The sequence below is a fragment of the Schistocerca cancellata genome, chromosome 4 (genome assembly GCF_023864275.1).
Source record: "Schistocerca cancellata isolate TAMUIC-IGC-003103 chromosome 4, iqSchCanc2.1, whole genome shotgun sequence".
NCBI lineage: Eukaryota > Metazoa > Arthropoda > Insecta > Orthoptera > Acrididae > Schistocerca > Schistocerca cancellata.
In genome coordinates this window covers 631,193,396-631,217,585 of record NC_064629.1, presented here as the reverse complement: position 1 = coordinate 631,217,585, position 24,190 = coordinate 631,193,396, and the positions used below count along the sequence as shown (strand labels likewise).

The 24,190-nt window shown below is 45.3% G+C and overlaps 1 protein-coding gene across 1 annotated transcript in view; it reads right to left on the bottom strand.

The window, feature by feature from the left end:
* LOC126184554 (probable methylthioribulose-1-phosphate dehydratase) overlaps positions 1-24,190 on the bottom strand; it is a 106,326-nt gene that overhangs the window by 26,512 nt on the left and 55,624 nt on the right. Inside the window, exons 4-5 of the mRNA XM_049926981.1 lie at positions 17,004-17,164; positions 16,825-16,931 (exon numbers count right to left, since the gene is read on the bottom strand). Of these exons, the coding sequence (XP_049782938.1) occupies positions 16,825-16,931; positions 17,004-17,164 (268 nt within the window). The remainder of the gene's footprint in view (positions 1-16,824; positions 16,932-17,003; positions 17,165-24,190) is intronic.

The window sequence follows — 24,190 nt, the reverse complement described above, 5'->3', positions numbered from 1 at the left end:
ATTCCAGAACCTGTAATCATTAAAACATATGAAATTTCATGAACCTTCCAGAAATGATAACTAATGAATAGCAAATAATTGCTGGTGGTCAACTTTGGATTGGTGACCTGCAACGCACCAGCCAGCTGCATGTAGAACAGCTTGTAGTATTTATTGCTCCTTTCCCTGGAAAAACAACGATCTGCCATTTCAGAAATTTGTCATTGGAGCTTACGATGGTACCCTGGATATAGACTATATCAATGGTCGTCTGTACAGCAGCACTTGTGGATTCCCCATACTGGTCACATTATCACAGCCTCCTCATAATCAATGGTAGCCCCTCCCATCAAAAACTTGTGACTCTTCAGGTCTTCAGTTCCCTTGAATAAGAAGCCCTCACTGTCAATCTGTGCCTCAGGACTGTAACAAGGCTTCGTTCAGCACACATGGATGAAGAGTCTACACTTTTGTCTCCTTGATGAGTCATAATCCTTGACTTCATATGTAACGTTCTAGGCTGTATTTCACTGGCTGGTGACTGGTGTTACAGCACTCTCGGTCCTTCTCCTGGGTGTCCAGGATCCATGTGCAAGCCAGGTGTCTTGCTTCTTTGGTCCTGGCAATTAGCTCCCTTGCTTCTTTGGTCGTGGTGATTAAGTGTTTCATGTAGTATTCCATTTTGTCAAGTTGAAATGGGAACAGTATATTCAGTGTTGTTTGGCTTCATGACTATGGAGCAGAAAGGATGGTGTAAGGCCAGTAGTGTCTTTCATTGCTATGTTGTATGCAAATGGCATGACATATGGTATTTTATCCCAATATCACTGTTCAACATCAACATACATTAAGGGAATATCTGCTGTCTTATTAAAGAGTTCTGTGAGGCCATTTGTCTGTGGGTGTTAAGACATTTGTCATCATATGGATGGTGTCGTAACACGAAATTACTTCAAATACTAGTCTTGATTGGAAAACTTTTCCACAATCACAGATCATCACATAGTGTGCTCTGTGCTTCAGAATGTAGTCTTCCATAAGCAGCCTGGCAATTTCTGCTTCAGCAGTTAGCACAGCTTTAGCAACAGCGTATCAGGTGACACAGTCAGTGCTGACTATTATCCATCGATTCATGGTTCCTGAGCTCAGGAATGTCCAAAAGAGGTCCATCCCTGTTCATTGGAATGGCACTGCTACGGACAGAATTTGTACCAGATATCCTGGAGGTAACTCCAGCACAGGCTCTCACTGTTAGCTTTCCTTATAGTGGCTCACGTAGCGTCTAACGGGTCAATGGAGACCCGGCCAGTGATGTGTGTGTGATTCTGACTAGAGTCTTCATGAATTCCAGATGATCATGATGTAGGAGTGTTGTGGAAATACTTCAAGATAGTTGGCTACAGATGAGCTGGGACGATGAGCAACCGTTTCTGCCCCCACTGGATCATACTTCCTTTTATACAATGATCTGTTTATTAATTAAAATTGTCCTTTGGTCAGATCCTCCTCCAAGGCTTCTATGGTTTCCAGCAATGCTGCATCTTCATTGTGTTAAACACCAATCTCATTTAATGTAGCTATGACAGATTTTTGTCCATGCCATTGTGTTATGCCAAAGGATTCCTTGAAAGGCAGCTGGTAACCTTGTGTTTGTGTCGGTTTTTGTATACCACTGTCATGGTGTACTTCTGAAGCCCACGTCCACCTCACACGTTGACCTGATGGATCCTTCAGTCTACTCAGTCTGTGTAGAGAATGGTGGTGCGTCACAATAGTGAAAAGTTTGCCACATAAGTACTGCTGGAACTTGTTGATGGACCAAATAACTCCAAAGCATTTCTCGGTTGCAGAGCACTTCATCTTGGACATCAAGAATTCTCTGGAAGCATAAGCTATAATCTTTTCAGCATATTTCTGAGTTTGTATGAGAATTGAACCCAATCAATAACATTTCAGTGTTGGTCTGAAGTTCTACCTTTACCTTCTTGTGATACAATGTTAGGAATGGAGAAGATGTTAGTGCATCCTTAAAGAAAAGGAAACCCCTTTCTTGCACCTTGTTTCAGGCAAATGTAGCATCTCCCTGCAGTAGTTCCTGTAATTGATGTGGCTTGCTACAAAAGTCCTGTCTGAATCGCCAGAAGTACAACCACACTCTGCGAAAACTTCTCACTTTATAAATGCACTGAGGAGTCAAGAATCTGCGACTGTTCTATTTTCTCTGGATCAGGATGGACTCAGATGGCATTCACTAAATGTTCAAAGATTCTTATTTCTTTGGAAGACTAAGGGGCACTTCTTGGATTTGGGCAGGGGAATGAAATTTCTGTACACTTCAATACAAGTTGTTAGGTAGCTTAGATGTTCTTCAGACATGTTTGAGGAAAAAAACAGTAATGTTGTCGAGATGCGAATGACAAGCATATGTGCATGTATTTGTTTTTATGTTTTTCTCACAAGCACCCTGCCCTCCTCCTTTCTCTACCCCATATACAACTGGTTTTAGTGAGCAGTATGTATAGGCACATATTTGTTTCCTCATTTTGCAGTGACAAGATTTACATCATATGTTCAAAGGTGGCTGGAGTGTTATGTAGTCAAAACAGTGCAACTTTGAACTCAGAAGCTATCAGGGATTCTAAGCACAGTCTTTTCCTGGTCAGCCTCATCAACCTCAATTTGTCAGTAGTTTGTCTACTTGTCCACAGTTAAGAAATACTTTGTTCCTTTCAAGCAGTCTAGACTATCATCAATGCGTGGCAATGGAGAGAGATATTTTTTCATGGTCCTGTTCAATTGCTAGTAATTGATGCAGAAACACCATGCTTTGTCACCCTTTCTCGCAAGGACGAACAAAGGTGAGCAAGGACTCAAAGTTCAGTGATGTCATCATGCAGGATCTTCATTTCCTCACCAATTATCCTTCATTCAGCTGGCGACACCTTTTATGAATGCTGGCTTAATGGGACAATGATGATATATGTTGATATGGTGTTTTACCATGGGCCATTTGGTCCGACTTTTCTCCACACGAGATTTTAAAGCATCTGAAAACTGCTGCAGAACTGGTAACCCATGTTTATGCTGTTCCTTGGTCGAGCTATATGCTATTGGCTGTTTCATAGTGGCTTCCTCAACTGCGTTGTCTGTAGTGGTATGGGAGCATGATTCTTCGTCAATGGCACTAATCTGTCCTTCATGACCTGGTTCAGCTGTTGCTACAAACATACCTTTAGGGATGAGTTGGGGCTGCCCATGACAAAGTTCTCCTTAACCACGTACAATGGTATGATAGTTGCTGGCCTGCAGAATTCACTTGTAAGCCTGAGTAGCTTTTTGCAATCGACAAAAGCATCTGAGCATCTGGAGTGACTATTACAAATTGTCTCATTGATGATGAGAGGATTCATCATCTTCAATGGTTAACAACCACCCTGATGAATCTTATGTCTACTAATAGGATAAGATCTGTCAGTATGGAGCTCTGATTTTCTACAATATACGACTGCTTGAGATGCCAACAAAAAATCGCATCTGAGAGTTATGTTAGGACTAAATTCTGTTAAAATGACAAATTCAAAAGGTTGTGTTCTGTCACTGAGTGTTATTTTTGCATTCCATGTTCCTGTCCACTGGACATGTTTCCTATTTGTGACTTTTAGCATAATCACACACCACTGTCTACAATAAGCATTTGACATTAAAAAAAGGAAGCCCCTGAGTCAACTAGTGCCTGGACAGGTTAGCCATTGATGATGAGCATTAGCAGTGTACTGCTTGACACAGTCAGGTCAATTAAATATCTAGGCGTAACATTGCGAAGCGATATGAAGTGGAATGAGCACATAAAGACAGCAGTAGGTCAGGTGAATGGTCAGCTTTGTTTTATTGGGTGTATTTTAGGAAAGTGTGTTTCATATGTAAAGGATATCACATACAGAATACTAGTGTGACCTATTCTTGAGTACCATTCGAGTGTTTGCTATGCCCATCAGGTCAGATTAAAGGACAACATCGAAGCAAATTAGATGCAGGCTGCTAGATTTGTTACCAGTAAGTTCAATCAACATGTGGGTATTACAGAAATACTTGTGAACTCAAGTGGGTATCCTGGAGGGAAGATGACAAACCCTTCACTGAGCAGTGTTGAGAAAATTTAGAGAACCGGATCTGGAAGCTGGCTGCACAACGATTCTATTGCTGCAAACATACATTTCACCCAAGGACCATGAATGCAAGAGAAATTAAGTCCCGCAGAGGTACAGATAGTAGTGTTTCCCTTGCTCCATTTTGAGTGGGAAAGGAAACATAATGACTACTAGTGGTACAAGGTACCCACCGCCACAAACCATATGAATATTCCAGATTATGCGAACATTACAAACATAAGAAATTTCAAGAACATTGAAATGATGAATAACAAATAACTCTAGTAATCATGTTTGAATGGAGGCCTGCAGCACACTAGTCACTGATAGTAATCATTACTCCACTTTAAAATGTGACATTCATGTGAAACTGAGACATATGGGAAAATTAAGTAAACACTTTACTTTTTCAAAAGTAATCACCACAACTGTTGAAACATGGAACAAGATGTTCAGCACCTTCGTGGAAAAATATTGTCAGTTGCCTATGGAACCATGACTGTACCGAGGCATGCACCTTTTCATCCAAAGCAAATCAACAGTCACAGATCAGACTATATGGAAGATGTGGAAGGGCATTCCACTGAAACTTCTTCAGCATAGTCTGAACATCAGGCACACCAACTTCAGGAAAGCTGTGACGACTTTCTCTGACTGCAAGGGCCCACTGCTGATTGACTTTCTGGAACACAGCATCACAATTCACATGTAGTGGTGTGTAGACACTTTGCAAAACTTTAAATGCACCATCAAGTCCAAATTGACGGCAGGCTTCGTTCTGTTGCAGGATAATTCCCACCCAAACATTGCCAAGACTGTTTCACTACATTGCAGAAGTTTCACTGGGAAGCCCTTACACATCATCCACACAGTCCCAATCTCATCCCATGCAGTTTTCATATTTTTTGAGACCCAAAGAAACACATTAATAAATGTCAATTTGCTTCATAGAAAGATGTGCATGCCTGGGTGCAATCATGATTCCATAGGCTACTGCAAATATGTCTCCACGAAGACATGGACTGTATTGTCTCACAGTGGGATAAATGTATTAACAGTTATGGTGACTACTTTTGACATAATAAACAGTTTACTTAATTTTCGATCTGTCTCATTTTCATTTGATTGTCCCTTATACAGGCAGCACAACTCATGGGAATATTAACTGACATCATCAACAACCACTTATAAAGAGAAATAGATTTTAATTTTCAAGTCTCAAATGAAACTGTAGAATGAACCTATGAATTAACAATCTGCGCACAATTTAGAGATTTTACAAAAGCTTTCAATAATATTTTAGGAAGATCTGTACTTTCAGCATTTTAAAAACAAGTCAATTATTTTAGTATATTGAAAAATGAGTACACCAATGCTACAAATTTCATTGAACTTCATGAAGACAGTGATAGTCAAAAGTGAAAGAAGAGTCAGGCAAAGAGATATCACCAGAACTATTCTCAGATCTGTGAACTGGAGAAACGAAACAGTAATGTGTGTTGATGGAACCCAGCTGAAACCCTTTTGTTTTGCTGATGACATCATCTTGTTTATGCCTGATACAGATACACTTCAAGCAAGAGAACATCTTAACATAGCACATTTGAGAGTATACCTGAACAATCATATTACATTTAATGTATAATCAATATACAAAAAAGCTGAAGACAATGAGTGGATGGACTGCAAAAAAAAAGACACAAAGGAGTAAAAAGAGTAGAGTGCTCTTAGCATTTTAAAAAACTTAACTTTCCACGTGTATGAGAATGGATGTTTACAATCACTGTGCATTACAAACTATTGCTTGTGTTAGTGTCAAGGACTTTCAAATGCAAAAATCATTCAAGAAGTGAGGGATATTTTGTGAGCATTGGAGAAACAGAGACAAGAAAAACAAACTAATGGTTTGCAGGAACGAAAGGATCATAAGGTATTAATGACTGGGAGAACCTATGTGGGCTCATTTAGCTGCCTTGTGCAAGTCTTCCTTCTTTTGGTGATTAGTGCGTCAGTGAAGATGAGATGAAATCATTAGGACAACACAAACATCCAGTTCTGAGAGGACGAGGGAATTTCCTGCCCAGCCGGGAATCGAACACAGGATCCAAGAAACTAAGGGCAGTAATATTAGTACATAGACCATGAGCTGTGGACTGGATTAAAAAACAGAACAGACTTAAGGATGCAACTATACACAAAAAAAAGTTTTGCATCACCTCGGTTCCAAGAGTTCCGGAACCTGTAAAGAAAATTGGAATAGAGATCAACATAAACATCATTTCCACCATTTTTATTGCTCATAAAAACCACACATTGCATGTTGTACCACCATACAGCGAGACTTTCAGAGGTGGTTATCCAGACTGCTGTACACACCAGTACCACTAATACCCAGTAGCATGCCCTCTCGCATTGATGCATGCCTGTATTTGTCGTGGCATACTACCCAGAATTTCATCAAGGCACTGTTGGTCCAGATTGTCCCACTCCTCAACAGCGATTCAGCGTATATTCCTCACAGTGGTTGGTGTGTCACATCGTCCATAAATAGCCCTTTTCAATCTATCCCAGGCATGTTCAATAGGGTCCATGTCTGGAGAACATGCTGGCCACTCTGGTCAAGCAATGTCATTATCCTGAATGAAGTCATTCACAAGGTGTGCACCATGGGGGCGTGAATCGTCATCCATGAAGACAAATGCCTCGCCAATATGCTGCCGATATGGTTGCGCTATCTGTCAGAGGATGGCATTCACGTATCGTACAGCCATTACGGCGCCTTCCACGACCACCAGCGTCATACATCGGCCCCACATAATACCACCCCAAAACATCAGGGAACCTCAAACTTGATGCACTCATTGGATATTGTGTCTAATGCGTTCAGCCTGACCGCGTTGCCTCGAAACATGTCTCTGACAATTGTCTGGTTGAAGCCATATGCGACACTCATCAGTGAAGAGAACGCAATGCCAATCCTGAGCGGTCCATTCAGCATGTTGTTGGACCCATCTGTACCGCACTGCACAGTATCATGGTTGCAAAGATGGACTTCACCATCGACGTCAGGAGTGAAGTTGCGAATCACGCAGCCTATTGCACACAGTTTGAGTCATAACACGATGTCCTGTGGCTGCATGAAAAGCATTATTCAACATGGTGGCATCTCTGTCAGGGTTCCTCAGAGCCATAATCCATAGGTAGCGGTCATCCACGTCAGTAGTAGCCCTCAGGCGGCTCGAGTGAGGCATGTTATTGACAGTTCCTGTCTCTCTGTATCTCCTCCATGTCCGAACAACCTCACTTTGGTTCACTCCAAGATTCCCAGACATTTCCCTTGTTGAGAGCCCTTCCTGGCACAAAGTAACAATGTGGATGGAACTGAACCGTGGTATTGACAGCCTAGGCTTTTTTTTATGGTTTTAGGGCACAAAACTGTTAAGGTCATTAGTGCCCAGTCTGTGGCTTAGGTAAAAAAAAGGAAATCAGCAGCAATGGGAGTGAAACTCAAAAAGTGTGGAAACTAAAAAAACAGAAGGAAAGCTTAGAAAACCACTATAGAAAGGGGGGGGGGGGTTGTTTTCCTCAAAAAGAGCTTCAAATGACCAACGTCATCTCACCGACACTAATAAACTCGAGGACGTGATCAGCTGAGAGCGTGGCATCTGCTAAAATGGAAGATATATCAGGCGACAGCTGTAGACGGGCGCGTAGCGGAGTAAAGTAGGGGCACTCAAATAAAAGGTGTCTCACCATCCACAGTCAAGAGCAATGGGAACAAAGTGGGTGAGGATCGCCACTTAAAAGAGGTTGATGGCTAAAAAGACAGTGCCCTATCCGAAGTCTAGTTAAAATTACCTCCTCCCGACGATGAGTTCGAGAGGAAGAGGTCCAAGCACAGGGAAGAGCTTTCACATTCCGCAATTTATTATTGGGAAGTGTAGACCAATGTGCGTGCCATAAAAGAGCAATGTGACGACATAAAACTCTCTGCAGATCGGCAAAGGGAACCATGCAAACAGCAGGCTGAAGGAGGGAGACTGCAGCCTTGGCCACTATATTGACCGCCTCGTTTCCATGGATACCAACATGTCCTGGGATCGAGAGGAATGCCACAGTGACGCCAGTCCTGAATCCGGTGGACCAGAGGGCGGACAGGGTAGAGAGCTTGGAGACTGAGGAGAGAGCAGAGCGAATCTGAGCATATAATATACTGTATCTGCTGATGGCGACGGATGTATAGGTCAGCTTGGAGATCAGCGTAAAGCTCTGCAGTAAAAAACCGAATACTGGTCGGGAAGCCGAAATCGATTAGGGGTGTCGCCAACAATATAGGCACTCTCAACACCAAATGATGTTTTTGAGCCATCAGTGTAAATAAATGTGGCATGCTTCATTTGTGCGCATAGAGCAGCAAATGCCCGATGATAAACGAGAGAAGGGGTACCTTGGGAAGCCGGCAAACGTCACGGAGCAGGCAGGTCTGGGGGCAGAGCCAAGGACGTGCTGTACCCCCAGCTGTGAAGAAAGTTTTACAAAAGTGGAAGGAAAGAGAACATAGCAGTTGATGGAAGCAGACTCCCAGTGGTAGTAGAGAGTGGTTTTTTTTTTTTTTTTTTTTTTTTAGGGCGCACTACTTCAATGCTCATTAGCGCCCAGACTACGTTAGGAATGCACCGCGAGGCACAAGTTTAAAACAGCAACTAAAAGGGAAAACACGATAAAAGACAGATTGACAGGCATAGGATTAAAAAAACAGCATAATCAAATATCCTTAGACAGGTTTGTCAAGTTGATAAAACGAAGAACGCGAGCAGTTGCTCCTGGGTCATCTGCTAAAATGGCATCTAGAGTACATGGCAGGCCAAGATCAAGACGCAGTGTATTAAAATCCGGACAGGATGTTAAAATGTGGCGGACTGTCAGCAATTGCCCACATGGGCAGAACGGCACCGGCGCAGCCGTCAGCAGATGGCAATGGCTGAACCGGCAGTGTCCAATTCGTAACCGGGCCAAAACGACCTCCTCCCGCCGAGAAGGGCGTGAGGAGGACGTCCAAGCCGCGGGAAGAGGTTTCAAGGCCCGAAGCTTGTTGTTCGTAAGTGCAGCCCAATCGGCATGCCACAGCTATAAAATGCGCCGACAAATGACCCTGCTACAATCTGGTGAAGGGAAACAACAAGAAGCTGTCCGAGGCTGGAGGACCGCAGCCTTGGCCACGGCATCTGCAGCTTCGTTCCCAGGGATACCGACGTGGCCAGGAACCCACATAAAGCTAACCGGAGAACCATCGTCCACCAGCTGCTGAAGAGAGCGTTGGATCCGGTGCACGAAATGGTGAACCGGATATGGATCACTGAGGCTTTGGATGGCGCTCAGGGTATCGGAGCAGATGACAAAAGCAGAATGTCGGTGGCAGCAGATGTAAAGAACAGCCTGGTAGAGCGCAAAGAGCTCAGTTGTGAAGACTGAACAATGGCCATGGAGCCGGTATTTGAAACTTTGTGCCCCGACAATAAAAGAACACCTGACCCCGTCATTGGTCTTAGAGCTATCTGTATAAATGAAGGTCATATTAATGAACTTTGATCGAAGTTCGACAAAACGAGAGTGGTATACCAAACCGGGGGTAACCTCCTTTGGGAGCGAGCTGAGGTCAAGGTGAACGCGAACCTGAGCCTGGCGCCAAGGTGGCGTGTGGCTCTCGCCCACTCTGAAGGTTGCAGGGAGTGAAAAATCAAGGTGTTGAAGGAGGCGACGAAAGCGAACTCCAGGGGGTAGCAGGGCAGAGACATACAACCCGTATTGATGGTCGAGAGAGTTTTCAAAAAAGGAACGATAAGACGGTTGGTCGGGCATTGACAGTAGCCGATAGGCATACCGACAAAGCAGTATATCGCGCCGGTAGGTGAGTGGCAATTCAATTCACTGGCTTCAGCATGAAGACTCTCGACAAGACTAGTATAAAACGCTCCGATCGCAAGACGTAAACCCCGATGTATGGAGTTGAGGCGGCGTAAGATGGACGGCCGTGCAGAGGAGTATACGAAGCTCCCATAATCCAGCTTGGAGCGGACGATCGAGCGATATAGGCGAAGTAGGACGGTTCGATCCGCTCCCCACGACATACCACTGAGAACACGGAGGACATTTAGAGAATGGGTACAACGGGCAGCCAAATATGACATGTGGAGACCAGCTAAGTTTCTTGTCAAATGTAAGACCTAAAAATTTTGTTGTCTCCACGAATGGGAGAGCTGCGGGACCGAGTCGTAAGGACGGTGGGGGAAACTCTTTGTAGTGCCAGAAGTTAATACAGACCGTCTTCTCAGCAGAAAAACGGAAGCCATTGGCGACACTCCAGGAGTAAAGACGGTCAAGAGAACGCTGAAGACAGTGTACCAGGAAACATGTACGCTGCGCGCTGCAATAGATGGTAAAATCGTCCATGAAAAGGGAGCCTGATACATCAGCTGGGAGGCAATCAATTATTGGATTGATCGCTATGGCGAAGAGAGCGACGCTCAAAACTGAGCCCTGTGGCACCCCATTCTCCTGGCGAAAGGTGTCCGACAGGATAGAACCGACACGTACCCTGAACTGTCGATCCATTAAAAAGGAACGAATAAAAAGAGGGAGGCGACCGCGAAGGCCCCATGTATGCATGGTGCGGAGAATGCCCGCCCTCCAACAGGTGTCATAAGCCTTCTCCAAATCAAAGAACACAGCCGCGGTCGGGCGCTTCCGCAAGAAGTTATTCATAATGAAGGTTGACAAGGTAACCAGATGGTCAACAGCAGAGCGGCACCTACGAAATCCACATTCTACATTGGTAAGTAGGCGTCGAGATTCGAGCAGCCAAACCGAACGAGAGTTACCATTCGCTCCATCACCTTACAGACACAGCTGTTAAGCGAGATAGGTCGATAACTGGAAGGCAAGTGCTTGTCCTTCCCCGGCTTAGGAATTGGTACAACAATAGACTCGCGCCAGCATGCGGGAACATGTCCCTCAATCCAGATGTGATTATAAGTACGAAGAAGGAAACCTTTACCCGCTGGAGAAAGGTTCTTCAGCATCTGAATACGAATAGAATCAGGCCCTGGAGCGGAGGACCGTGACCGGGCAAGTGCATTTTCGAGTTCCCGCATGGTGAATGGGGCATTATAACTTTCACAATTCGAGGAGCGGAAGTTAGGTGGCCTAGCCTCCTCTGCCTGTTTTCGGGGGAGGAAGGCAGGGTGGTAATGAGCGGAGCTCGAAACGTCTGCGAAAAAGCGGCCGAAGGCATTGGAGACATCCTCAGGGACCACAAGGACGTCATTCGCGACCGTCAAGCCAGAAACTGGTGAGTGGACCTTAGTGCCAGATAGCCGGCGCAGGCTACCCCAGACAACAGAAGAAGGAGTAAAACTGTTGAAGGTGCTTGTGAAAGCAGCCCAGCTGGCTTTTTTGCTTTCTTTAATAATACGGCGACACTGCACACGTAATCGTTTATAATTGATACAATTCGCCACTGTAGGGTGGCGTTTAAAGGTGCATAAAGCACGTCGACGAGCACGTAAAGCGTCTCTACATGCTGCGGTCCACCAGGGGACCGGTACGTGACGTGGAGAAGTAGTAGTGTGAGGGATGGAATATTCAGCAGCAGTGCGAATGACTTCTGTGAGGGGTGCGACCTGAATATCGCAGCTTGTGAAGGTTTGATCCTGAAAGTCCGCCCTGGAAGAGAAGAGCCCCCAGTCTGCTTTGGAGATGTTCCAACTAGTTGAGCACGGAAAGGGGGTATGATGCAGGAGATGGATAACACACGGGAAGTGGTCGCTCGAATATGTATCAGAAAGTGCATACCACTCAAACCGGCGTGCAAGTTGGGTAGTACATATAGAGAGGTCTAAATGGGAATAAGTGTGAGATGTGTCCGAAAGAAAAGTAGGGGCGCCAGTATTGAGGCAGACAAGATTGAGCTGGTTGAAAACGTCTGCAAACAGGTAGCCCCTCGGGCAGGATGCTGGAGAGCCCCAATGGGGATGGTGGGCATTGAAGTCTCCAGTTAACAAAAATGGTGCAGGTAGCTGAGCAATAATTTGCATTATGTCTGCCCTGGTAACGGCAGATGACTATGGAGTGTAAACGGTACAAATGGAAAATGTAAAAGTGGGGAGAGTAATTCGAACGGCAACTGCCTGCAGGCCGGTGCGCAATGTGATGGGATCGTAGTAAATATCATCCCGGACCAGCAACATAACCCCTCCATGAGCTGGAATACCTACCACAGGGGGTAGGTCAAAATGCACAGAGGTGTAGTGTGCCAAGGCAATTTGATCGCATGGGCGTAGCTTCGTTTCCTGGAGGGCTACAACGAGCGGACGGTGCAAGCGGAGCAGCAACTTCAAGTCCTCTCGGTTTGAGCGAATGCTGCGAATATTCCAGTGAATAAGTGCCATCGTGAGAAGAAAAGGAAGATGAAAGATGGGGTCACCTCGAAGGCCGCTGAGGGCCTGGCTTCGAGCGAGCACTGCCGCCGCTATCAGTAGGCAGACAGTCATCGTCCATTGGTTCTATAGGTTCATCGGCCATCTTGTTAAGATGGCTGGGAGGGGGAGCTTCCTCTGCAGGTGAACGGCCAGATGTTCGGCTACCAGCGGTGCGACCAGGCGAAACGGATGACGGCCTGGGGCGGCAACCGCTGGGTGGCGCAGGAGAAGAAATGCGCCGTGGCGGAGAAGGAGAACTGTGCTTCCTATGAGCCTTCTTGGAAGGTCGTTTAGTGGAAGTACTGGTCGATGGCTGGGAGTTCAAGGTACGTAGCAAGTCTGCACGGGACGGTTCCTTCTTGAAGGCCCGTGCATCTGACTTCTGGGTCTTCGTCTTGGCAGAAGCTGATGAAGGTGCTTGTGTCTGAGGGGTGACGGGAGGAAGAGGAGACGTCGACCGCGCAATCTTAGCACTGGCCGAACGGACGACCGTGGTGCTGAAGGTCAGATCGCATGTCTGCGTTGCCACCTCCCTGGTAGTCTGAGGAGAGGCGAGGACAGTACTGTATTTCCCCGCTGGGAACAGCATGGGCTTCCTACTAGCAAATAGCTTGCAAGCAGCCAAGGTGGACACTTTCTCTTGGGCCCGAATTTCTTGGATACAGCATTCTTCCTTGTAGATGGGACAGTCGCGGGAGGACGCTGAATCCGTCGAGTGATCTAGTATATACCACACCACGAGACGAATTCAATGTGCGGTGAGCCTCCACCCGGACAGGGAACGTGTACAGGAGTGTGGCCCGAAGCAGTTTTTGTGCCTGAAAAGCGCTCTCAGTTTCTATGAACAAGGTACCATTACACAACCTGGTACAAGACTTAATAGTTCCGGCTATGGCATCTACGCCCTTCTGGATAACGAAAGGGTTGACAGAGGAAAAATCCTTTCCGTCCTCAGATCGAGAAACGATGAGGAACTGTGGGGCAGGCGGTAGTACTTTTGTCACTGGTGGCTGATCAAGTTTTCGTTTGTGGGCAGAAGTCGAGAGAGAAGAAGAAGAAGAGAAATCCATTGCGGAGGAATCCGCCACGATTGCCAGTGTCTCCGATGGCGCGCTCCTTCCTTGTGGGGACTCTCTCAGAGGGCACTCCCGCCTTAGGTGAATGTTTACACCTCAGGTCACACCTCCCGAGAAACAGACGGAGGGACCAATCGGCATGGTCAGAAGATATCAGCTCAGGCAATCACCCCTCCCTGGGCCTGGCCTTTACCAGGGGGTATGTGCGTGCCTTACTTGTCTACCCAGGGCGGGGAATTACGGGTTACCCCGTCACCGGCTACGCGTGCGAATGCGTGGGTCGGCCTTCAGGGAGGAAGGAAGAAGAGGAAAAAGAAGAGAGGACAGACTGTCTCAAACGCCGAGGCGGAGACCAGAGAAGGCTAGGAGAAGAAGGCAAGGGAAAGAGTAAGGAAGACGGTGAGGTGGAGAAGAACAAAGAAAGGAACCAAGCAAAGGAAGGAAGAAACGAGAAGAGGTGAAAAACCAAAATGACCGCAAATATAGGTCGTGGAACCGTCCGTATCTGGACGCAGGCGCTAACTACCCCCTTGAGGGGGAGGGACTCCTTTTAGTCGCCTCTTACGACAGGCAGGAATACCTCGGGCCTATTCTAACCCCCGGACCCGCAGGGGGTATAGTACGGGTTGGAACCAAGTTCTTGTCAACCCTTTTCGTGACTATCAGCCGTTATGCCCTGGTCAGACAGGTAGTTTTGAATTTCCTCATCGAGCAATCAGTCGAGGGAGCATGTGTAAACCACTCCGCGTGATGAATAAGTGTGGTGCGCTTCCACCGGGACAGGGAAGGTGTGTAGCAGTGAAGTTCGCAGCAATTGTGCCTGGATGGCACTGACTGTTTCTAACAACAAGGTGCCATTTCGTAATCGGGAACAAGACTTTACAGGACCTGCAACTGCATCGACACTCTTCTGAATAATTAAAGGGTTGACTGTGGGGAAGTCTTGACCTTCGTCTGACCGAGAAACAAGGAACTGTGGCACTGATGGAAGAATTGTCCATGGCTGAGACTCATTTAACTTTTGCTTGTGATCAGACATTGTAGATGTAGAGGAAAACATTGCGGAAGTATCCCCCGTGATTACTGGCATCTCTGATGGCGTGCTCCTTGCTTGTGGGGGACCTCTGAGGGCACTCCTGCCTTAGGTGATTGTTCACACCTCAGGTCACACCTCCTGAGAAACAGACGGAGGGACCAATTGGCATGTTTGGAAGGTACCAGCTTGGGTAATCACCCCTCCCTGGGCCTGGCCATTACCAGTGGGTACGTACGTGTCCTACCTGTCTACCCGGGGCAGGGAATTATGCGTTACCCCGTCACCGGCTACGTGTGGGAATGCATAGGTCGGCCTTCAGACATGCACAGGGAGGAAAAAAAAAAAAAGAGAAAGGGAGGAACAAAGAGAAGGAAAGGAAAGAAAAGAGAAGGAAAGGAAAGAAAAGAGGTCTCAAACACCGCAGCGGAGAAGAGGGTAAAGAGAAGAGGCAAGGAAAAGAGAAGGATAAAGGAAGGACAGAGACTTTCCAGCACAGAAAGCGAAGAAGAGAGACTGTCTTACAGTTACAAGTGTCCATCTCCGTATGTAGGCACAAAACATACTCCCAGAGGGGGAGAAGGGGAAGGGAAGAGGCGGAGGTGGGGGGGGGGGGATAGGGGATAGGGAAGGATGTGGAAAAGGAAGGTATGCAGCCAGGAAAGGAAAGAGAGTGGCATTAGCTCAGGGTCCCGTGCTCGCCACGCACGTATCCACAAAAGAGTTGTGAACCCCTGGGGGGAGTCGAGGCATGGTTGAACTACAGACAACATGAGCCGTGTACCTCCTTCCTGGTGGAATGACTGGAACTGATAGGCTGTTGGACCCTCTCCGTCTTATAGGCACTGCTCATGCATGGTTGTTTACATCTCTGGACGGGTTTAGTGACGTCTCTGAACAGTCAAAGGGACTTTGTCCGTGACATATTTTTCCACAGTCAACATCCATCTTCAGAAGTTCTGGGAACCGGGATAATGCAAAACTGTTTTTCATATGTGTATGATTGTCAAGTAAATGCAATGTACATGGACTGGTCATTTAGCTAGATGAATTGACACTACTACTTGTCTAACTTTTCCTGATCCCAATTTTTGAATCAGCAGAACTTTGAAGACTTCCAGCTGCTAGAGTTTTATGTGAAGTACCTGCCAACATTACAGACCTAACAATAAGAATACTGTCTATCACAGCACACACAATGCTACTTGGCTAATTTGTTTCACAATGTGTGCTCAGTTAACTAAACAGGCCTCTGTCTCAACTGCAGACAACTGCTCACAGAAAGTTTGTTAGACTATGGAATGATGCAAGGAATATAACTAACTATGTCATCAAAAGCTGTTTCGCAGAACTGATATGAAGTTTTAGCAATGTACAGCATTACTGGAAATTAAAATGTCACTTTGGTACTTTAGCAAAATGTATCACACAGGTAGAACTCTACAATATAGGCACAGTTTTTCTACTACACTGCTACATTCTCTATTCAGAGTCTGCTTCTTCCTGCCCCCCTCATCCCCACCTCCTCCCCCCTCCCCACCCCCACATCAGATGAATTTAGCAAATACTAGGAGGACTAAGAAAGTTTTTTTTCTGGATCCCAAAAGATACAAAGACCGAGAAGATGACCTAAGGGAATGTGGGTAGGACTATAATCAAGAATGAGGTCTTGAGGTAGTTTTATCCAGCAGTGTATGTAGAATGGCGATACTGTTGCCAAGGTATACTTTGTTTCTCCTCGACATTTTATATTTGTGTGTGAAAGTGCAAACATTTCTTTGTTAAGGATTACTTTTGAAGTTTATTGTAACATCTCTCTCTCTCTCTCTCTCTCTCTCCCCCCCCCCCCTCTCCCCTCCCCCCCCCCCCCCCCAAAAAACACACACATTTTAAAAAAGGACCAATCCTCAACTAGTTTTGCTGGAAACAACAATTTTCACTGCATATAAAATTAAGAGTTGATGGGGAAGAGAGGGATAGGTGGCTGTCATTTCAGCAACTCTAAACATTGAGTCTATTCATTTAATTTTCAAACTGGGGACATACAGTGATTGTAAGTGAAATTGTGCTTAAATTAATTAACCTAACTACTACTCCAAGAACAACTATACCTTGATCATTTCAAGATGGGTGCAGCGGAATTCATATTCTGGATACAAAAATGTTGCCATCACAGCAGCTTTTGAATGAGTATGTATGACTGCCCCAGCATTACGAGCTGTAATATGCAAAAACTTGTAAGATGATGTATTTAACATTTATTGCCACATTACATTAACAACAGCTGTACCTGTATATGCACACATGAAGAGAGGTGTGCACTGGCTTCTTTTCAGTTTCTTTTCAGGACGAGGCAGCTCAAGATCTTGGCCCTCCATATCAATAACAAAAAGATCATCTGGCTGAATGAGTTCCTTCTGAACACCAGAGGGCGCAATGTAAATCTTGCCGCTGTGGAATGATGAAACACATGTATAACAATGGAAATTCCTGAATTGAATAATACATAAAATAAAGGAAAAGCAATGAATTGCCTATAGCTGACCATTGTGTGGCACATTTAACACTATGGAATGCAGTGATTCCACTATCTTTCAAACTATATTCTTTCTCTCGCAAAAGTGCAAACATCTCCATTCATACACACAACTGTGCAGTTGTGTGTATAAATGGGAATGTGTGCAGATTTGCTAGAGAAAGTGCAGGAGCTCAAAAGCTAGTATAAATACTGTATTCTGTTGAGTGTTTCTACGTGCTGTGCATCAGTCCGCTATAGATGAGTGGTTGCCTTTCAAAGGTATAAAAAATCTGTACATACTACAAAAAAAAAAACCATTTGTAGATGGTGGTAGACAGAGGGAGGGGAAATGATGGTACTGACACACACACACACACACACACACACACACACACACACACACACACACACACACACACACACACACACACACACACACGAGGACAGAATTTAGGCTGGGATGGTGGAACTGTCATAGCTTTAATACATTCATTTTTTAGAAGTAGGCATGCAAAACTATTCACCACTTTACACATAAATTTCAGAACTAACTAAGGCAGAGACTGTATTGGCATTTTTAATAAAAACATACAAGCTACTAACATTTTACTATGTTTGAACTGATATCTTTTCTTTCTCAATTACTGTATTTTACACTGAATGTCATATTTTTGCCAAAAGTAGCTCACTCTATGGTGTGAAAGTTCTAGTTATGTCTTACTCTTAAACTATAATTTTCTTTGGTATCTGTAATATCATCATATCAAACTTAAGAACACAAATAAAATCTGTGGGTGCGTTCAGATCCTTCCTGAAATCAAACAACTGAATATAAAACTTTGGATGGCTAGACAGTTTTAAAAATGGGTGAACTGGAAGAAAATAGTTCCCTCGCAACAGCTAATCTTACAACAATGTATGATGTCAAAAAGGCAAGTGCCTCTAAATGACAACATTGCATTGTAAGACACTTCTGTCAGAAATTAGCAGCAACATAACACTTAGTGTTTTAAAACATTTTAGCTAATTGCATATCAAACCAAATTTGTGACTGGATTGAGGATTTCTTGGAAGAAAGGATGTAAAGTGTTATCCTGGCTAGAGTGCCATGACAACTGCATCAGTAACTTTAGGCACGTTTCAGGGATGCACGATGGGACCCTTATGGATCACGGTGTTATTAATGGCCTGCAGGACAATATTAATAGTAACCTCAGACTTTTTGCAGCTGACGCAGTATAACCCCGCTTTTACATTCCCAGAATTAACGTTTTCCCGACGTTTACAATATTTTTTATTGTTCCCATCAAATTTCCCATGTTCACAATGTTAATTTGCACCCAATTTTGTGTCAACATATTCATTACGAAAAATGTTCGTGGAGAAAAAATGATGCTGGCATGATGATGGCCATCCAGTGGTTATGTTTCTTTACATCAGAGCACTATAGTCAGCAGATTTGAACCAGTGAACATTTAACAGTTGCAACAATTTGTGCCGTATCTCCAGCTGCTGCCAAACTCTACTTGGCATCATGGCTGAGGGAAGTAACTAGGTTCGTTCAAATAAATATATTATGACCAATCACAACAACCGTTTTGAAACTGTCTCTGCTGTGCAAACATATTTTTGTGATTGTTGTGATCATCGTGTCAGCTTTGTCAAGCTGCAGGCTTTCAAAAACATTGATTACGACATATGAAATTGAGTCAAACATTACTATTTCCCAGTCAGTTATCAGTTACAGTTACATATGCTATTTTTATTGGATAAAAAACCTTTATCACATAATAAACAAGTCCCTGACAAATCTTTTGATGCCTGTTATGTACAAATATCACACGAAGTGCAAAAACGCAAAGGGGTATCCTATACATAGCTTTTACAGCTTAAAACTTTATTTCCATTTTACATTTTCCCATATTTTACACCATTTTTTGAAGTCCCTTGAAAAGTGTAAAAGCTGGGTTTCACTGTATAATGAAGTAGTAAGTACTATATGAAAATGGTGCCCAAATATCTGATCACACTGTGATAAGATTTCAAAGAGGTGCAAAGATTGTCAGCTTGCTCTAAATGTTTAGAAATGTAAAACAGTACATTACAAATAAATAAATAAATAATAGCCACAATTGAAATGAGTCACCTCATACAAACAAATAGGTATAACAACATGTACAGATTTAAATGGAATGCTCACACACAATCAAACTCAGGAAAAAGCAGGTGGCAGACTTTCTTTCACTGGTAGAACACTGGGAAAATGCAGGCTGTCTAGAAAGTAGAATGCTTTCCGAACACTTACTGCTCACATGGGACCCTGCATCAAATAGGACTAACTGGGGATTTTTATTATATATATAAATGAAAGCAGCACACATAGCTACAGCTCTTTTTTTTTTTTTTGACACATGGGAGAGAGTGTGTGTGTGTGTGTGTGTGTGTGTGTGTGTGTGTGTGTGTGTGTGTGTGTGAAACGCTGAGAAACCTCACCTGATAGAAACTTCATGTCAGATATTAATAATCCCATGAAAGCCCACTTATGAAGGTTCAAGAACCAGTACTAAGTCGTGTACTTCAGTCCAGTATGTATGGCTCCCAGTGGGATCAGGAGAAAAGATCAGACTAGTTACAGCGCGCGCACACACACACGCAAGCAAGCACGCACGCACGCACGCACACACACAGAGAGAGAGAGAGAGAGAGAGAGAGAGAGAGAGAGAGAGAGAGAGAGAGAGCGCTTTCCTATAAAGAATGAAATAATGAAGAAGAAGATTATCTAGAAGCTCAGCTCAGTATAGTCTTTTGTACATTCTTCAAGATCTTTTTTCAGTAAAAATGGTCTATATGCATGAAGACATTTATATTCCTTCATTCTTTTATTAAGAGCTTCATTATCCCAGTCAGGGGACAATCATATGGAATCAGATAATCTGGTGTGAGTCTTGGTGCTGAGTAGCGAGAAAACCAATCATGGATAGCACATGTTTATCATCATACAGGTAGAACTGCTGGCCCAGGTGTTTACTTACTGGCAACAATAGACCAAACCCGTCAGCTCTTATGCTGATACTGCCTAAAACTACTCTTGGTTCCATGAGCTAGCCCAGTTGTTACAGTCATTCAAGCTGGTCACATTTTGTGCTTTTGTCTGTGCCAGTCTCTGTACAGTGTTTGGACTTCCTGCTCCCCAGTCGACTGACTCACACAGAGTAAAACACTTCTCTCAGAGTCATTAGGAAGTATTAAATAGCTGGAAGTGCTTAAGCTCAATGAAGTTCTTGATGCAGAAACTTCTATTTGTTGGATGAAGTTGTCCTAGATGCTAAGTACAGGAAAAATAAAGGTGTGATGCAGGTTGGTTGGTTGTTTGGGGAAGGAGACCAGACAGTGTGGTCATCGGTCTCATCGGATTAAGGAAGGATGGGTAATGGAAGTCGGCCGTGCCCTTTCAGAGGAACCATCCCGGCATTTGCCTGGAGTGATTTAGGGAAATCACGGAAAACCTAAATCAGGATGGCCGGACGCGGGATTGAACCTTCGTCCTCCCGAATGCGAGTCCAGTGTCTAACCACTGCGCCACCTCGCTCGGTATGTGATGCAGGCTTTGTATTGTATACACCCATAGTTAGGTCATGAAGCTCCTTTCTGAGAAACTTCTTTTTTTTCTTGTTACAATAGAGAAGATGGTATGCAAACAAAATTTTGGCTGATGCTGAGACACTGATTTCCTCTGTTGATATGGGGTTAAACTGGTGACCATGGTCAGTAATCATTGGAAAAGAAATCAAAAATAGCACACCAAACATTCTCAGTCATAAAGGTGATGGTTATGTTTCTTGGGATGCTAAAGGAACTATTTTTATTGATTTTATGGAATATGCAACGACACATTCTGAAGCCTCGAGTGAGATGTTAAGAAAACAGATGACCTCTCCAGCCACAGTCTCTTGACCAACACTGATATGTTTTTGCACAACATTGTTGTGCTAAGCTGCCCAAAAACACAAGAATCATAACATCAGTCCAAATAGAACATTTTTCAGCATCCACACCACAACCCAGTCTTCACTTCAAGTCATTTCCACCTCATTATGAACATGAAGAACTGGCTTGTCTCCAAATGCTTTGACTCCATTTGACTCCAACTAAAAACTTCAACATACTGCCATAGTCAGGATGGGATCTACAGTGCAGAAGGAATTTACCATTTACTCAAGAGATGATAAAATGCTGAAGTATGAATAATGATCATGTAGAAAAGTAAAGCAAATATGTAGGTCTGTATTGACTCCACGATTATTTTTTATAGGAAAATATAGTTTTTTTTCTGGACAGTCCTCATAGACACACATCGATTTTGCATCATCCTGGTTCCCAAAACTCCTAAAGATACACGTTGACTAGAGGTACACGACTCGTGTTGTCTGTAGTTCAACCATGCCTAGACGGTTAATACCGTGGTTGGAGTGCCAGAAGGTTGGTTGGAGGATGAAAGGGACCAGACTGCTACGGTCATCGGTCCCTTTTTCCAAATACAAAGAACACCCACAGAGAATAAAAACGAGGAACAGAATAGATCACAGACGATACAGAACAAGAGAAACGGAGACAAGGACAAGACAAAACGAACTAAAACCACACAGAGTGTACAGTGGTTGGCCGACCATAGAAATAAAAAAGGAAAAGCCAACCACTTAGAAACACATTAAAAGATCAGTTTAAAATCATAGGCCAAAGGCCAGAATCAACACAAAAAATAAAATAAAACAGAAACACTCAGATGAAAGAATAAAAACTCCCTGCCCTAATAAAACGTAAAACTAAGGCAGCCATAACAGGGTCATCAGATAAAACGGCATGGAGCGTATCAGGCAGCACAAATGTCTGCCTGACCACAGCTAAAAGGGGGCAGGCCAACAGAATGTGGGCCACCGTCAAAGCCGCCCCGCAGCGACATACAGGAGGGTCCTCCTGGCGCAGTAAATAACTGTGTGTTAGCCGGGAGTGGCCAATGCGGAGCCGACAAAGGACGACTGAGTCCCTGCGGTTGGCTCGCATGGAGGACCGCCACACAGTCGTCGTCTCCTTAATGGCACGGAGTTTATTGGGTGTAATCCGATCGCGCCATTCAGCGTCCCAAAGCGCAAAAACTTTTCGGCGGAGGACTGCCCGCAAATCAGCCTCTGGGAGGCCAACATCCAGAGATGGTTTACTCGTGGCCTCTTTCGCCAGGCGGTCAACATGTTCATTGCCCGGGATACCGACATGACCGGGGGTCCACACAAAGACCACAGAGCAGCCACAACGCGCAAGAGTATGCAGGGACTCATGGATAGCCATCACCAGACGAGAACGAGGAAAACACTGGTCGAGAGCTCGTAAACCGCTCAGGGAATCGCTACAGATAATGAAGGACTCACCTGAGCAGGAGCGGATATACTCTAGGGCTCGAAAGATGGCGACTAGCTCAGCAGTGTAAACGCTGCAGCCAGCCGCCAAGGACCGTTGTTCGGAATGGTCCCCTAGAGTTAGCGCATACCCGACACGACCAGCAACCATCGAACCGTTGGTGTAAACAATTCCAGAGCCCTGATACGTGGCCAGGATGGAATAAAAGCGGCGGCGGAAGGCCTCTGGAGGGACCGAGTCCTTCGAGCCCTGTGCCAAGTCGAGCCGAAGGCAAGGGCGAGGAACACACCACGGGGGTGTACGCAGAGGCGCCCGGAAAGGAGGTGGAACAGGGAAAAACCCAAGCCCGCAGAGAAGCTCCTTGACGCATACGGCGATCGGACAACCCGACCGGGGCCGACGGTCTGGCAGATGGACGACTGACTGCGGGAACAGGACACGATAATTTGGATGCCCGGGCAAGCTTAGAACATGGGCAGCATAAGCGGCCAGCAAACGTTGGCGCCGGAACCCCAGTGGAGGTACACCTGCCTCCACTAGTACGCTGTCCACAGGGCTGGTGCGGAAAGCACCAGTGGCAAGGTGTATCCCGCTGTGGAGAATTGGGTCCAGCACCCGTAACGCAGATGGGGATGCTGAGCCATAAGCCAGGCTCCCATAATCCAGACGGGACTGGATTAACGCCTGGTAGAGCCGCAACAGGGTAGAGCGGTCGGCGCCCCAGCGGGTGTGGCTCAAGCATCTCAGAGCGTTTAGATGCCGCCAACACGTCTGTTTAAGCTGCCGGATATGAGGCAGCCAAGTCAACCGGGCATCGAAAACCACCCCCAAAAACCTGTGGGTGTCCACCACAGCAAGGAGTTCGTCGGCAAGATAAAGCCGCGGCTCAGGATGGACTGTTCGGCGCTGGCAGAAATGCATAACGCGGGTCTTGGCTGCCGAAAACTGAAACCCATGCGCTACAGCCCAAGACTGCGCCTTACGGATAGCGCCCTGTAGCTGACGTTCAACAGCTGCAATGCCAGTAGAGCTGTAATAAAGGCAGAAGTCGTCAGCATACAGGGAAGCAGAGACAGAATTTCCCACGGCCGCAGCGAGCCCGTTAATGGCTATTAAAAACAGGCAGACACTTAAAACAGAACCCTGTGGCACACCGTTCTCCTGGACGTGGGTGGAACTATAGGAGGCTGTGACTTGCACGCGGAAGGTACGATACGACAGGAAATTGCGGATAAAGATCGGCAGAGGGCCCCGAAGACCCCATCCATGAAGCGTAGAAAGGATGTGATGACGCCATGTCGTAGTGCCAGAAGGGCTCTCAGCAAGGGAAGTGTCCAGGAATCTCTGAGTGAACCAAAGCAATGTTGTTCGGACATGGAGGAGATACAGAGAAACAGGAACTGTTGATGAAATGCCTTGCTCAGGCTGCCCAAGGGTTACTACTGCAGTGAATGCCCGCTACCTACAGATTATGGCTCTGAAGAACCCTGACAGAGATGCCACCATGCTGAATAATGCTTTTCGTGCAGCCACAGGATGTCATGTTA